The 15,578-nt window shown below is 42.0% G+C and overlaps 1 protein-coding gene across 4 annotated transcripts; it reads right to left on the minus strand.

Annotated features, from left to right (window-relative positions):
- Positions 1–534: 534 nt before the first annotated feature.
- ctu2 (cytosolic thiouridylase subunit 2 homolog (S. pombe)) lies at positions 535–15,159 on the minus strand. 4 transcript variants are annotated; one of them, XM_080017202.1, is made up of 17 exons: positions 14,992–15,159; positions 14,772–14,867; positions 13,538–13,612; positions 13,204–13,282; positions 12,612–12,671; positions 12,338–12,398; positions 11,941–12,050; positions 7,240–7,505; positions 6,968–7,103; positions 6,624–6,755; positions 5,837–5,928; positions 5,339–5,439; positions 4,465–4,563; positions 2,886–2,994; positions 2,678–2,744; positions 2,518–2,576; positions 535–1,981 (listed from the first exon to the last, which is right to left on the minus strand). In XM_080017202.1, exons 2-17 carry the CDS (start codon positions 14,825–14,827, stop codon positions 1,909–1,911), a joined length of 1,575 nt encoding a protein of 524 aa, XP_079873328.1. In that variant the 5' UTR covers positions 14,828–14,867; positions 14,992–15,159; the 3' UTR covers positions 535–1,908. The 4 variants fall into 4 exon arrangements, with proteins under 4 accessions (XP_079873328.1, XP_079873329.1, XP_079873327.1 ...); XM_080017203.1 differs by having other exon boundaries at positions 13,204–13,279; positions 14,772–15,159; XM_080017201.1 differs by having other exon boundaries at positions 14,772–15,159.
- Positions 15,160–15,578: the final 419 nt, after the last annotated feature.

Genomic DNA, 15,578 nt, shown 5'->3' on the forward strand with positions numbered 1-15,578 from the left:
CCTTACGATCAACAGGAACCCTGTGGAGATGGTGAGGAGCTTAAGGTACCTCAGTGTTCACCCCAGTGGTGATCAAGGCATGGCAGCACCTCTACCACCACAGGCAGCAGAGGAAGTTCTACATCTCTCTGCAGCTCTGGAGAACCTTCTTTTGGTGCCATTGAGGAAAAACAATCCTCTCAGGACCACAGAGCCCTCAGAGAACTTCCAAGCATAACACCGGGACAACACTCCCCACCCTGCAGAATGTTTAGATCCAGCTGGTGCAGGACCAGAGCTAAGAGAATTATCACAAGAGGATCCTTTCCATCCCAACCATGGCCTGTTCCAACTGCTGCAGTCAGGTAAACACTTCTGCAGCCACAAGGGCAATATGGAAGAGCATTTTTCTCTAGGACAAAAAGATTATAAAAACTGTGACATGGCCGGGGACCCACATGTTTGGTTTGCAGTTCATTAACTCAAAATGAGGAACCAATCAATAACCAATGTGTGCATCCAGCACCAAATTTATTAGAGGCAAAAATGAGGGGAAGGTGTGATTTTAAGGCAACTTATAAAATTTCAGATCCGGTCACAAAAAATGCAGGCTACACTACATTTATAAATGGGTTGCGTTGGCAGATTGTGACATTTACACAACCCTTATATTGTTCAAAGCTGCTGTTCATCTCCAAAAATAATTTCTAGACTAATTATTTTTTAATTTGGATAACCGTGCAGTCTGTGGTGTCGTTATGCTGCCTTGAAGACAAAGGTAATGCAACCCAACATTAAACAAGACTGGCTGAACATTCTGATTGTGAACTGCAGCTCCTTTCCTTACCATTTACTGCACTACATATCTAATAATACAAATAATAAATAAGAATATCTTTCTTGTAATAAGATCATTTTGTCATAAAAAGGACTCCTTTTCTCATTATCTTAGGTTGTTATGTTACTCTTTTCCTTAACACGACAGCCTCCTGAAAAAAAAATAATATTCGTTAATCTTACACAATATGCCACCGTCAAATTCGTAAAAAACGAGGAAACGAGGCGAAAAAAAACAAAAAAACTTTTTGGAGAATAAAGTATGAAATTTATGAGAAATCTTTTAAATTCAATTTGAGATTAAAGCAAGGCCTGCAAAATAAAGAGGCATTTGTGCAATAAGACCAATATGTAGTCCAATACAAATATCACATTCATTTTCATGGGTGATAGTCAGAGAAACAGAAAATAAATGAGTGAGGATTTGCTTTAAAATTAGGAAATGCTGGATTTGTGCTAGAATTGTTTGAAACATAACATGAAATGTAATTCAGTAAACATCCTGCAGATACACACTTTATTGTCCAAAGGGGGAAATTGCACACGCAATAATAACCCATTAGTTTTCCCTAACAGGTACAAAATCCCAGTCTCTTTAACTTGGGTCCCAAATTTGTCAGCGGTCAAAACCTGGAAGTTTTATTTTTACTTTTGAGTAGTTTGTCAAGCTTGGTCAGACACCCTGCTTACTAAACTTTGTGCCAATTGGACACTAGCATTAGTAATTGCACAAAGGATAAAAAAGGGAAATAATAAAATATTATTTTTCTTAATAGAATAACCTTCTGATAGTCTCATATTATAACAATGAAATAGTAGTCTACTACTGATATGATATTTTCAGGTTGTCAGAGAGCACCAACAAGATACAATTTCTGACAGAAGCAGAAAAGCTTTATGCCTGAAGTGAACTATGTTAACTTAAAAACTCAAATTGACACGAGAAAAAAACATAACTTTTTTTTTTGGTTATGAAGCCAAATAAATGTTAATGTTATGCAATGTTTAAGGTATATGCAAAGTGTTAATGTAATGCATAGACTGGAGAACAGGGTTTGCATTGCATTACATTCACTTGGGCTCTTCTGGTGTCTAGGACTCTTCTCCACACCCATTGAACTCTTCATCTAGGAGGAACTCACTGATCTCCACTCTCATGTGAGATCTATAGAGTGAAACAAGAGGAGAGAAGAGAATACGAGAGAAGAGCATAAGATTTGATTGAAAAGCTTCTGAGTTGCTCATCTGGAATGACGTACTACACATTAATGAAGGTCCAGCACACTTCAGTATGTGAGTACAAAGGACATACATACTCCATTTTTGGACAAAGACATTTTTGCTGCCGTATGTAGCTAGTAGGCTAAAGCGGCAACAGAAAAAAATCAGCAAATAATTAACCGTTTTTCACACTAATAATATGAATAGATGTATTTATATATCCCCCAAATACTTTTTGTATGAAATAAAATGAACAACACAAAAGTTGGTGCCCTAAAAGAAAAAAAAAATTAATCTTGCCACCATGAGCAAATTATAAATAATTGGACCAATATTCTGACCGTTCCCCACTTTAAAGTAATCATTTTAAACATAAATACTTTTACCTTTATATTGCTGTCCATGAGATTGGATAGTGGAGGATTTATAATTACAAATTCTAATATCATTAATGGGACAACGATGAAATCTCTTATTCACCTGTTCTTCCTCCGCTGGGCCTCGGACAGGATGTACTGCGGGAGAACCTCCAACGATGACTAAGAATATGGTAGAGAATGGTGGAGAGGCAGAATTGAATTGTTTGAATTGTTTTTTGATTTAAACGATGGCTGACTCAGGCACTGTGCTGTGGACCTACCATGTCTTTGACAGTCAGTCGACAGCTGTAACACAACAGGCTTTCCATCTCCAAACTTTTATTTGCCCTGTAATATGAATACTGTATTTATTATTCATTTATTATTCTGAACAAACAGGTACATTTTCCTTCCAAGATTCTCTATAAGTAGACATTTAAACCATATGACACAACATAACACATCACTTTTAAATATGAAACCACTTACATGACATGAGAACAGCAACCTCCCTGGCCTTGAGCTTCACAGCCCTCTTCTCCTTCTTGCTTTGGCCCTGACACACAGCACTGTTCTGTGTCGGCAGATCTTTGCCTATCTAGAGTTTAAATGAACCAATTAGACATTTATCACAACAGCTTGACTAACTTTACAGGTATTTCATGTAGTAGTAAAAAATAAAATAAAATTAAAAAAAATAAACATTTTTACAGTTAAATCAAATGTGAAGACAACTGCTAATTTATTTTAACCACAATCTCTCAACAAAGCTTGTCAGTTGATTTTTAATATGTGATAGTACACCAATTGAAATTGACATCTCAGATATCCCAGATATGATATCCCCGCCTTTTGATGAATAAAGTATCTATCAATTGAATCATCTTAGGTAGTTAGCATATCAATGAGTAAGATTAAAAATAATTTAGAATTGTCGGGTTAATAGTCATACGCAGGGCGCGAGCCAGAGGACGAATATGCGCTGGTGGTGTATTGGTCGTCTGGTTGGGTTTCTGTCACAGCTCTATGGGAGTTACAGGTGGCTCCCCTCTCTCCAGCAGGATGAGAGGTCAGATGAGGACCAACAAGGGAACAGGGTACAGACGTGGGAGGTTCTGGGAAAAGCCACTGTTGAACTCCCCGGAGGTGAAGTGCGCCTTATTCAACTAAATATCTTTGCTGAAAAAGGTGCCCACTTGATAACTTTGTTGGCACTCAGTGGTTGTTGCAGCTTGGTAGCCAACCAAGCCATTTGGTTCCGGGCTCATAGAGATTTATCAAGCCTGTTTCTATAAGCATAGAGTGTGAAATTGTTTGGCTAAACTGGACTTCTGTATGCAGTCCTCTAATCATCAGCGCAAGGGATTCAATACCAGATCCTCTGAATTACTGTTCTTATAAACTGTCCATCATCCAATGACAGCCATCATGTCTCAATTTGCAGCTCTTGCTCTCATATGACCATGCATTCCTGTCTGTACAGTTTAGCTTTTTTCGAATCTGGTCATGAGGAAATCACAGACAACTGGCTGCACTTCAAACAAGCGACTGCTTTTGTGTAGTATTCAGTGAGGTATCAGTGAGGTAAATGTTTAAGATACAGTATGACACTCGTCCAGCAGGATTTTCTCATGATTGTTTTGCTGTCTAAATTAAACCTACCTATCAAATTATTTCCCATCTATTTTTAACAACAGCAACATTAATAATACAAATGAATATAATTGCTGGTTATTATGTTTATCATCTTTATAAATGTAATAGTTTAAACATCTTACATCCAATATAATCTGAATATGGGTCTGAACGTATTCAATATAAATAGAAAATCTTTGTCCAAAAGTCAAAGACTAGGATTGACACTCTATTGAGATCAAGCACGTCTGTCCAGATTTGGGTTCAGAAATTACAAAAAGAAAGGAATCTCACTCCCAACACTAAGCACCAATATATTTATTTTACCTCTTATAACAACTGCTAACATGCCAATTTACATTCTTAAGAAAATAAAAATGATATGACCCAGATATTGAATCACTCATTGCTTTCTGAGATAACTAAAGCATACCCTGCATGACAGCAGTGCCCCCGGTGTTTGTCACTTTAACTACACCCCTCTGGGAGAGACGCTCCGAGATAAGTATGGCCTGGAAAGCTGTAGTCTCCCCTGTACGAGAAATGAAGGGAGACACATAAAAGACAAGCACAATATGAGGAAAGGACACACACACCATTCAGTGATGTTAACGGACACTGTAGAGTCCAGCAATTTTACCAAGCATTCACTAGAAAACCTAAAGTGACCTGCAAACAGGTTGTTCTTTATAGGCTTCTACAGGTGGCAGTGCAAATACAAATTGCAATTTAAATAGTTTCCCTCTCATAGAAACATTTAATAACCAGGGAAAAAGCCACCTTGGCAATGGAACAGTTTTGGTGAAGTCAACACAGTCCAGCTAAATTCTGAACTATCTTTCAGTCTGCGACGCTGCCTGTGAATGTTGTTGGTGCCGTAGGGTTGCCATGTCATTCAGATGAGTTTTGTTGCTGACGAGATTTTCCAAGCCCCAATTCACAGTTGTGGATGGATAAATGGTTTCGTTTGTTAGACGCATTAAACTTTTACATGTACAGCAATATTGACCAGCAATATTGACCAACAATGTTTAACCACACTGCCACGTTTACAAGTTAAAACACTATTGAAGTTCGACTTAATAATAATAATTATATGACTAATAATATTTACTTAATTTCACAGGAGTTGGACTGGTTGAATCCACCCCGCAGCCTTGCATTCAGCTAACACAGTCAGCATGCTATCTTAGTACTGGACACACACAGGAACGAATTTGTTATTGAACTTGTCATCTGAACCTTGATAATAAGGACAGACAAATAAAACAATCCCTGTAATTAGTGCATAAACCCATAATACTTACCAACAAGAGTGTCGAAGGCACACATACAAAGGAGACACTTGGAAAAGCTGTCTTTGCTGGTGCCCTGATTGAGACTTGCAGTCTGGAGTTTCTCACTGGTCCTAGGGGATTTACATAAACGCGGGTAAAAGGGTGCAGTTTTATATGTTTATCCAATGAGAACCAATGCGCAGGTAGTATAAGATAAATACTCTACTCATCCACAGAGGCAAAGGGGTTTAGGGGAGGATTTGATGTATTTCTACTACTTATGGGTCAAGTCAGGTTAAGTCTATATGGCACTGCAGTCCCACTATTTGAAGTAGCTTAGATAAAAGAAGTGTGTCCATCGGACAGCAGTAGGCAGTGTATAACACAGTGACTACCGGAATAGTTCAAATTAAGTATTCCTTCCCCCTTATTCAGATTCCGGGGGAAGACATCGTTTTTCTAACTTGATAATAGCTAGTCAGTATATAAACTGACATTTTCAGCGTTGCACGATCTTCTTCAATTTACCTGTAGATGGTGCTGACAGTTGAAGGAAAGTCACCCTGGAGCTTCACAACAAAGCTTTCTGTTAGGCGCTGGATACTGGCCTTGTCTTTTGTCTGTGGAAATAAAAATATTGACTAAGGCTATAGATTTTATAGGATTAATTATGGCTTAAACAGCATACTACCCCAAAATGTGTACATGATATGGGTTTTTAAATGAAAATCAATTAGTTTTCTGTATATTTTTTGGCAAAAAGAGGCACAATATAAAAGTATATTATAAAAATACCATGCAGCCACATGCAGCTCTTTAATCTCTCCACAGTAAATACAGAATTCGTTTTTAGTTATTTTTTTTAATTTTATTTACATTACATTCTTCACAGCAAAAAATAATAAATAAAATAAATAACCGTTCAAAAAACATCACTTTAGGCCTGTAGGTCTCTAGGCACTGCCGCCGTTTTGTTTGCCAAAAACAAAAGTAGAGTTAACATCACATAAACTATGTTCCAGGGGTGTATCAGAGGCATGGTATAACACACGCCTCTGATGCTCTCCAGCAATTTAATCCCCCCTGAATACTATAATAATATGTATAATAAGAGTTCAGCTATTGGAGCTCTATTGAACATGCACTCGGCCTTGTGTCAAATACGAGATGAGTCAGTCATTCAAAATGTGGACTTGACCACTTACAACCCAAATTTAGATGTTTTAATTATTTGATTTGCTATTCAGGGCTTCAAAACAATGTGCAACCTGACATGAGAGCTTTGGTTCAAACACTGCTAATTTGGAAAACTTACCTTTGTGTCCAAGCTAGGTATGAAAACACAGGGAATCTTCCACATATAATTATAGTAAGAAATTTCTTTCACGGTGTAGTCCCTCATCGGCCGCACCGTGACAATGTTGCCAAACCTGGGATCAGAGAATCCCTACAGATGAGCAACACAAGGATGTGAGGGGTTAATATAATTTCTCTAAGGGGGGGGGGGGGGAGGATCGTATCCGCCCAAAAAGGTTTGCTTATGTAAACAACATAACTACCCCTCAAATTCATGACAAAAAAATCCCAGGAAATCTCCATCTCTAGGTGAGAATTACCCTCTGACCATTTTGTGTTACATTCTGTCATGTGGAAACCTACCGTATCAACGGCCAACTGTGCTCCTCTGCCCATCGATACACTAGCCAACAGTTTGACAGCCAGTCTTGTACAATTCTCTCCAAGCATCAATTTGCTGTAACCTTCAGTCCGTGCAGTGTGGATTAGCAGGTGTTGTCTATGAGGAGACAAAGCATTGTGAATATAAGCATTTTGTGATAAACTAAACATACCAACATGCCTCTTTGCCATGTATCAACCAAATACATGAAACTGAAATTGTGAAAATGTAAAATCTTTCCGATGTGTCTGACCTGAGTGTGTGAAGCAGGTCCTCTTTAGCTGTCAGAGTCTTCAATGAGCAGAAGAGTTTCTGCAGTGTTCGGGTGTGGCCCTCGTCTATTGACAGAGGAGCAGGGGTGGTGTTGTCGATCTGACCGTCAAACCCCGATCCATCTGCTCGTTTCTCTGGGTGAAGGTTTGTCCGATTGAAGCCATTGACAACAGCTTTGTAGCTCTCCGCTTGCTTGTCTGAGGATGAATGGACTGGTTCCAGGACTGAACTGGGAAGGTCAAGGACCTGACGGAGCCAAATGTGAAATGGATGGTTTGAAACAGAAACAGTGCAATCCGGCTATTCATTCTTGTGTTGTGCAAGTGAAACCATTTGTTTAAGGATCATTCTCCTTACGCTTTTGTAAACTTTTGTTCGAGCCTTGCACATGAAAATTCTCACAAATGCAACTTCTGTTGCTGTCTAGGGATGCAACGGCACACGGTATGTTATCGAACCGTTCGGTACGCCGCCCACGGTTCAATACGCACGTGTGAACTGCGGTATTACAGTATCACAGTCGAAATCCACTGGACGCACTGGTGTGCCGTGAGTGCTGTTTCCGATTAAATCCACTGTTGGAGCTCCACTGGCATCGGGGTCGGCCCGGGTTCCATGCGGAGCCGCAGCATTTTTCTATTTTTGCACGGTCTTTTTTTTTTTTTTTTTTTTAACAGCTGTGAGAACTGCACAGCTCTCACAGCTTTTCCATAGAAATACGAAATCAAACTGCAAAGAAATGTCTTTGTAAAGAGTGCAATCAATTCGCACCATGTGGTTTAGGAACGATCCGGTTCTTTTGAACGGCTCTTATGTAGGAATGAAGGTAACTGAGTGTCGCTGGGTGACGGACATTCTTTTTTTTTTTTTTTCTTCAAGTTTTACACTTTAGGTTGCGTTGTTGGTTTAAGTTGCCGGCTCCGTGTGAGAGATATCCTGTGCTCCTCCCTCGCCGGGAGGTGCCCTGGCTGAAAAGGAGCGCACCCACTGCCACGTCAGGTTCACAGAGCAATGGCACCACGCACTGGTCTCACTGAAATCGTATTTATTTATTTATTTATTTGCAGGTTTGGTGGTGTGTGCGTGTGATGGGACTGCCTGTGTGTGTGTGTGTGTGTGTGTGTGTGTGTGTGTGTGTGTGTGTGTGTGTATGTGTGTATATATATATATATATATATATATATATATATATATATATATATATATATATATATATATATATATATATATATATATATATAAGGTGTCCACCGGTGAGTGCACATGACTTATCCCAGTTCGTTCTGGTGTATAAGGTCGGTATTATGTTGTGGCGCCTCCAAGCAGCGGAAACAGCCCCAAAGCCCGCCAAGCTCCTCAGCCACGTAGACACCGTACAGCTGTAGGAAAGCCCTGAGCACCCTGCCCTGCAGCCACAGAAGACCCCCGGGCCCCAGAGAAGCCAGAGGGCCGTGGAGCAACCCTGATGCACGGCCCCGAGGAGCATAAACCAGTCCCAGGGAGCACGAGGAGACCCCACACTCCAGGGTGGCACACATACAACCAACCACCAGGTGCAGGCACAGAACCCGAACCGCGGATGCCAGGCACGGACCACAGGCCCGCATCCCGGCCCTCATCGACAGACCGACACCCCGCCCAAACCGCCCACCCAGGCCACGCCTAAGGGCAAGGCCCGCCCCACCGCAGCCGACCAGACAACCCTACCCGGCGTGAGCACCGAGTTCCCATCCACGTAGCAGAGTGTGCTCAGCGCAGGCCGATGCCAGCAGGCCGCCAGATATACGGGCCCTCCACTACCCCCAGCATCCGGGGCGCCCGCCACAGAGAAGCCGCATAGCAGGAGCAAAAGGCCAACAGCCACCCCCCACTCCCCAACCCACACCCACACCCACAACAGCAAGCAGCCCCCCCAGGGGGCCCCCCCGAAGGCACCCAGCGGCGCTCTCCACAGCCCTGCCAGGTCGCAGCACACCTTAAGCCACCAGGCGCAAGCCCCCTGGATTCCAGCCCAGCTGTCAGGGGGGCCCAGCCGGCAGGGGGGCCCACCTTGTCACCCACCAGCGACCGGCCACCCCAGAAAACCCCAGTGCTCAATGTGTGCTGTTGGCTATTGCAGTAAAAATTGCAGGGTTGAGGGTGCGAGTCCTTCAGGCAAGTCAAACACGATTCACTCACACCCCTCCTGCACCGCAGACCCTGGTCTGGTGGAGTGTTGTTCAGAGTAGGCTTGGCGTGCGAGTGTATGTGTTCTTAGCTAATATGAGTGGGATTCAAATTACGGGACAGACGAGAAGCACGCTGGGGCAGGAGCGTGACACGCAAGATGGCAGGTGCCGGCAGCATCCCCACCCACATAGCTTGCACCCCACCCATCCCAAGGCCTATTGGCCTATTGTGTGGTGTATGTGAGTATGAGTTTTGGCACTGGGAGAGATCGCAATTGTGAGGTTTTATTTCAATAACTCATTTTACATTTACTATTTATGTGTGAAAAATACTGTTTATACCTGTTATACCTGTAAGTCAAATGCTTATAGAATAAAATAAAAATACTGCGTGGCATTTTATTTGCACTGCTGCCTCACAGCAAGAAGTTCCTGGGTTCGATTCCCGCCTGGGGCGCTGTTGGCACCGTGCTCCGGCGGGTTATCTCCCAAATAGGAGCCTTTCTGTGTGGAGTTTGCATGTTCTCCCCGTGCTCACATGGGGTTTCCTCCACCTAACGTCAGTAAGGACCCCCCCCCAAAAACATGCACCCATCATCGTCTGACCAGCGATGGACCCACTTGCACAAAAAAAAAAAAAAGAAAAAAAAATATACAAAATATCAGACCAGGTCCCCGGGCGCGTCCACGAATGCTGCCCACTGCTCCTGGCTGCCCCCCCCGGAGGAAGGACAAGCCAGGATGGGTTAAATGCAGAGGCCTCATTTCACTGGCCACCATCCAAAGCGTGTGCGTGTGTGTGTGTGTGTGTGTGTGTGTGTGTGTGCGTGCATGCGTGCATGTGTTGTGTTGTAGTGTGGTGTGTGACGATTAAAGATTGTTCTTCTAAAAAAAATAAAATGGAATAGATAAAGGGAATAGTCTTACGTACATGGGATAGACTTATGTATATGAGATAGGCTAATTATGTATATACAGATATGTGCATTAAAGTGGCATGTGAATAAAGTGAGTGTGTAGTGTTTGTGAGATATACAGCACAGTATACAACAGTAAGGCGCAGTACGGTATCACCGAACAACCCAGAACAGTGACACAGTATGCGGTACAGTATGCTACATACAGTACAGTACGGTAGTGGAGCCTATGTGTGTGGCTCAGTGAGGACCCCTGGTGAGGTCAGCATTGACAGTTCTTATGGCTTGCGGGAAAATCAGCTTCTCGAAACACTTCATGACCACCGAGGTGAGGGCCAGTGGACGGTAGTCCTTCAGGCAGGCAGGAGAGGCGATCTTCGGGACAGGAACGATGGTGGACCTCTTGAAGCAGGACGGGTCCACTGATTCAGCCAGGGAGATGTTGAATATTGTAGTGAACACCGGAGCTAGCTGGTTAGCACAGGTTTTCAGTACTCACCCAGATATGCCGTCTGGGCCCGCAGCTTTCCTGGTGCTCACCCGCATCAGAGCGTTCCTGACTTCGTGCACGGCCACAGAGTGCGCGCTCATCCCCAGCGGTGTAACTCCAATTAGCCGGCGAGCCAGCGGTGCTGTTGCCAGACTCATACCGCGCATAAAAGGAGTTCAGTTGGTTGGCCAGGGAGGCGTCCACACTCGTGGCTGGGGAGGAGCTGCTCTTGTAGTTTGTTATCGTCCGCAGCACCTCCCACAAGCGTCTTGTGTCCCCCCGCTCCATCTGTAGCTCCACAGTCTCCCTGTACGTCCGTTTAGCGTCCCTCACCACCCTCCACAGATTGTACGACGCCGCTTTGTAATTGTCCATATTTCCGGATACAAGACCGTCGTTGTAAGCAGCCGTGCGAGCATTCAGAGCGCAGCGGATGGATTTATCAACCCACGGTTTCGGGTTTGGAAATATCCGAACTTTCTCACACACACACACACACACACACACACACACACACACACACACACACACACACACACACACACACCAATCAGATGAACTTGTGCAAATGATAACATACCAATGGACTTGAACCCCCCCCCCCCCACAGTCATACACACAGAGCGTTACACTAGTTATTTATGGCAGACTACTATAAAAACATTTTTACACCATTTATCAATTTTTTATAAAAATAAATACAAATAAATACACAGAGATACCAAACCCGTATCATTAACCCAAAACGGTGATACATACCGAACCGTAAGCCCACTGTAGTGTTGCATCCCTAACCTACAGAGGAGCGGTGTAAATATTGCACCACTGCGACAAGTCATGTACAGATTCATTTTACAGGTGTTTTTGGACAGGAAGAAAGGGGGTGTAAAAATGATTGCGCAATGAGAGCTTAGTGGGACCATGTTGTCCCTCGTGCAGTTCAATATAATTTTAATGAAGTAAAGTAGTAAAGCAATTTCTTACATATGGAGACCATTAAAATCCAAACTGTGTGCTACCACCGAACAACCTAAACAATAACGAATGTGCATAATGAACATCATAATAATCCACTGAAAGTAACATGATGCAATGAAAACACTGACCTGTTCGAGAGGGAGAATATGATATGGAAAGCCAGTGCTTTCAAACAAAGACTGCATCTCTGCCATTGTCCTTCGTCTCTCCTCCAAAGACTGACCCAGGACTCCACCCTCTTGGAAAACCATATGCATAAGTAGAGGCAGACAGATATGGGCCAAAGTTGTGCGATACCGTGCATTCAGAAAGTATTTAGACCCCTGCCCTTTTTAAAAAATATCTAAAAGCCTGTTTCTGCTTTGTCATCGTGGGATGTTAGGTGTAGATTGCTGAGGTAAAATACATTTTAAAGTCAAGCTTAAATGTAACTTAATGTAGCCACAATGTAAAAATGTGTGAAGGGGTCTGAATACTTTGACTGTAAAATTCAGTCTTCGATTTTTGTGAATTATACTGAATTACCGTCAATGTAGACAATTCCAGGTTTGAACCTCAACTTCTTGTGTGCCTTTTGACTCAAACCCTAAGAAAATAAAACAGAGTTATATGTGACATTATACTGATGAAATATATAATGTGTTTCTTCCCCCACTGTTAATGGCTATAACCTTTGATTGGTGAAATCAGTGTGAAAGGATCCTTGTGTCTGAAATGGTGTACTACATACATGTTCATACTATTAGTAGTATGCCTTTTTTGGATGCAAGGTCTGTCAAATGAACATTTAGAAAGGTACCTCTTGAACTTGGTTGAGCATTGCACAGGAAGAGGCGCCTCCAGACACAGCCAGCAATACCTGTAAGATGATTAAAACAAAAATCTGAGCTCTGGAAATGAAGGAGCATGCTGTATCCTAGCTCTCTTTAGAGTTTTGAGGGTCAGGCGAAGGTTTTGAGGATGTTATAAATGAAAGGCATCTCTCCAACCCCAGGCAACATTAAATGTCGGTTACTATTATTGATAACTGCTCATAACACGCTGAATGCATTACTATTGAGAAACTGGAGGCTGAAACTGAAAGGTCTGCAGCAGATTCTCACTGACCTTAGAGACACTTTGATTGGGTAAATGCTTAAGCCTTAAAAAACACTGATAACAAATATTTTAGAAAACGGGAAACACAATGTGTGTTTCCCGTTTTCGAAAAGTAGTCGGATGTCTCCATATGATAGACAGAAAAAGAAAATGGTTGCAAACCTTGCACTTTATCATGGTTTTAGTGACTTCAACAGGAAGATGTATCACTTAATTAGTCCCACCCAAGAGTAAAAAAAGCTTTGAATGTACTGAGAACATCAAGTTGAACTATAAGTTATCATGATTCTTACCTTTTCTCCAGGAAAAAGTATTCTATTCTTGCCAAGCACTGCTCTGAACTTGTGGACAAAGTATTCCTTAAAACAGCTCCTTGTGTAATAGACAGAGACATTCCGTATCAGTCCACTGAACTGCACAATCCGCCATCACAGGAATAATTTGCTATAGTTTCACCCAGGACCAGACAAGGTCTAACCTAGACTCTTTCTTCATCACCAGTATAATGCTTAGGAAGCTTACCAAAGTCTTGAGAATGATTCATTGCAGGACATTACTTTTATTCCTCATTCCATTTCCATTTGTCACCAATAGGGATTTTACAACAAAGACATATGTTTATCTTACCGGCAAAGTGTTTCTCCTGCCTTGATGACCAAAGCTGCTGTAGTCTCCTTGCATTTGACACACTTCTTGGACTCACTGGGAATGGGTAGATGGAAATAACCAATCATTCTTTCTACACCTACTTGAAATGTGTGTTGCTCACGTATTGTGCATATATGGGGGAAAAAAACTGATTGAAAAACATGATTTTTCAATCCACGTGTGTGTGTGTGTGTGTGTGTGTGTGTGTGTGTGTGTGTAAGACTTAAATCTGTCTCTACACAATCCCAATCGTCAAGGTGGCGATTCAATCAAACATGTTTGATTTTATCGAGTCAAGTCTTTCTAAAGTAATTTGGTATGTGTGCGTGTCAAAGCCTCAAATCGCAAAGGAAATATTCTGTAGCCAATGAGATCGATGGTAAATGGCGATGACTCATGACAGTCTGATCAGTGTAGAATGCCAGCAATGCAATTTGGCTGCACAAACCACCACAGTCTCGAACTGTATGGGATCCATGTTTATTTTGGTGTCAACATATCGCAACGTTTTTTGCCCCTTACAGGAACCTACATTCTGGAGAGTGCTGGAGTTCTACATGACTCTTCTGTTCTCCGTCTTTAGATGTGTGCTCCTCAATGACAGCAGTTATGTGTGTACTCAGAAGAGAGTAAATCTGCAAATATCTGTTGTAAAATGTGCGCTGCGTATGGCAAGCCGTTTGAGCATTTATTCACTTTTTCAAACTTGTTTCAATTCTTACTGAAATAATGAACACATTGTTGAAATCAAAACCAGACATTGTTATCATGAAATCACATCGTTGATACCAAAATTACCAATTGTTAATAAAGCATTTTTTAAACCGCTTCCCATTGCTTTTAATGCACAATTGCAATATCAACAATTCAAATTGTTTATATCATGTTTTATTGTTGCTAGCAACAATTCCCATTATATGGAATTCTTGATATCAATATTTTAAGGTTATTGTTATCAAAAGATGCAATTAATCATTGATATGAAGAAGCACATTTTTGATATCAACAATGTGTTTTTGTTAATATATCAAAGAGTAGATTGACAACTAGTTCAGTCAGAATTACAACCAGTTCGAAAATCGAATAAATGCTCACAGGGCCTGCTCCAGCTCTCGTCGTTCACGATTGAAACGAGTCGCGTAGTGTGAAAGAGGCTTAAAGCGACCAGGAGACAGGTCGTTTGCCGGGATACGACCGCGCTGACGGTGTTTACCTCGGAGCCACTCGGCGTTCTGGGAGCCCGGCGTACTCTCCGTTCACCTCGCACATTTTAAACCAGGTCGTCGTCGGGGGTCCGACGGAAACACAACTGGCGGGAGGCAAAACAAAAGGTCTCGGAACAACAGCAGCAGCAGCAGCAGCAGCAGCAGTTCGAGTCTCAAGCTGTCGCCATCTTTTAGAAATTCAACTTCTGTTCATGTCCGTGCACCTACATCTCTGCTGTCGTCGGTCCCTTTCAATTGAGGCACGTTCAGGGTTTTCTTTCCTCCTCAAAATATCAGCGTCCGTTTCTCAGAAGAATAAATCACTCGGTTTTATGAAGTAATAATAATTAGAATAATAATAGTTTTTGCTGTACTTGATATCTTCGTTCGCGTGTATTTTGGGTCGTAACGCGGCGCTTTTTGATGACGTAGGCACAACCACGTGGGAGGCCCTACTTGTTAAAGAGCCGGTGTTTGATATTAAAAAACAAAACAATTATGATCAATAACGAATCATCAGTAATCAATCAGTTATTATAATAAATCCAAGTACATACGGTTTTTAATCGTCTCATTTTGCTATAAACGTACACGACACACACACCTGAGAAGCACACAAATAAATACTAGACAAATTAAAACCCAAACCAATCATTTCGAAAGAAAATCACACAGAGATGCGGAGGTCTGCAGCCAGTCTGCTAACCATAGTGGTTGTAAAGCATATTGGCAGTTTTATTGCTGACGGGCCGGATTAAGTGGTTTTAAACAGAAAATTAAAAAAAAATAAAGTTTACTGGTTATTAAGATTTATT

This window comes from Zeus faber, assembly GCF_960531495.2.
Source record: "Zeus faber genome assembly, chromosome: 16".
NCBI lineage: Eukaryota > Metazoa > Chordata > Actinopteri > Zeiformes > Zeidae > Zeus > Zeus faber.

Bases quoted from the DNA above. Each gene is read 5' to 3' on its own strand.
- ctu2 (XM_080017202.1), bottom strand. From the start codon at position 14,827: ATGTGCGAGGTGAACGGAGAGTACGCCGGGCTCCCAGAACGCCGAGTG. The intron at 13,613-14,771 runs GTAAACACCGTC...ACCCATTCCCAG, and splicing joins GAACGCCGAGTGGCTCCGAG to TGAGTCCAAGAAGTGTGTCA. The intron at 7,104-7,239 runs GTCAGACACATC...GTCTCCTCATAG, and splicing joins GACCTGCTTCACACACTCAG to ACAACACCTGCTAATCCACA.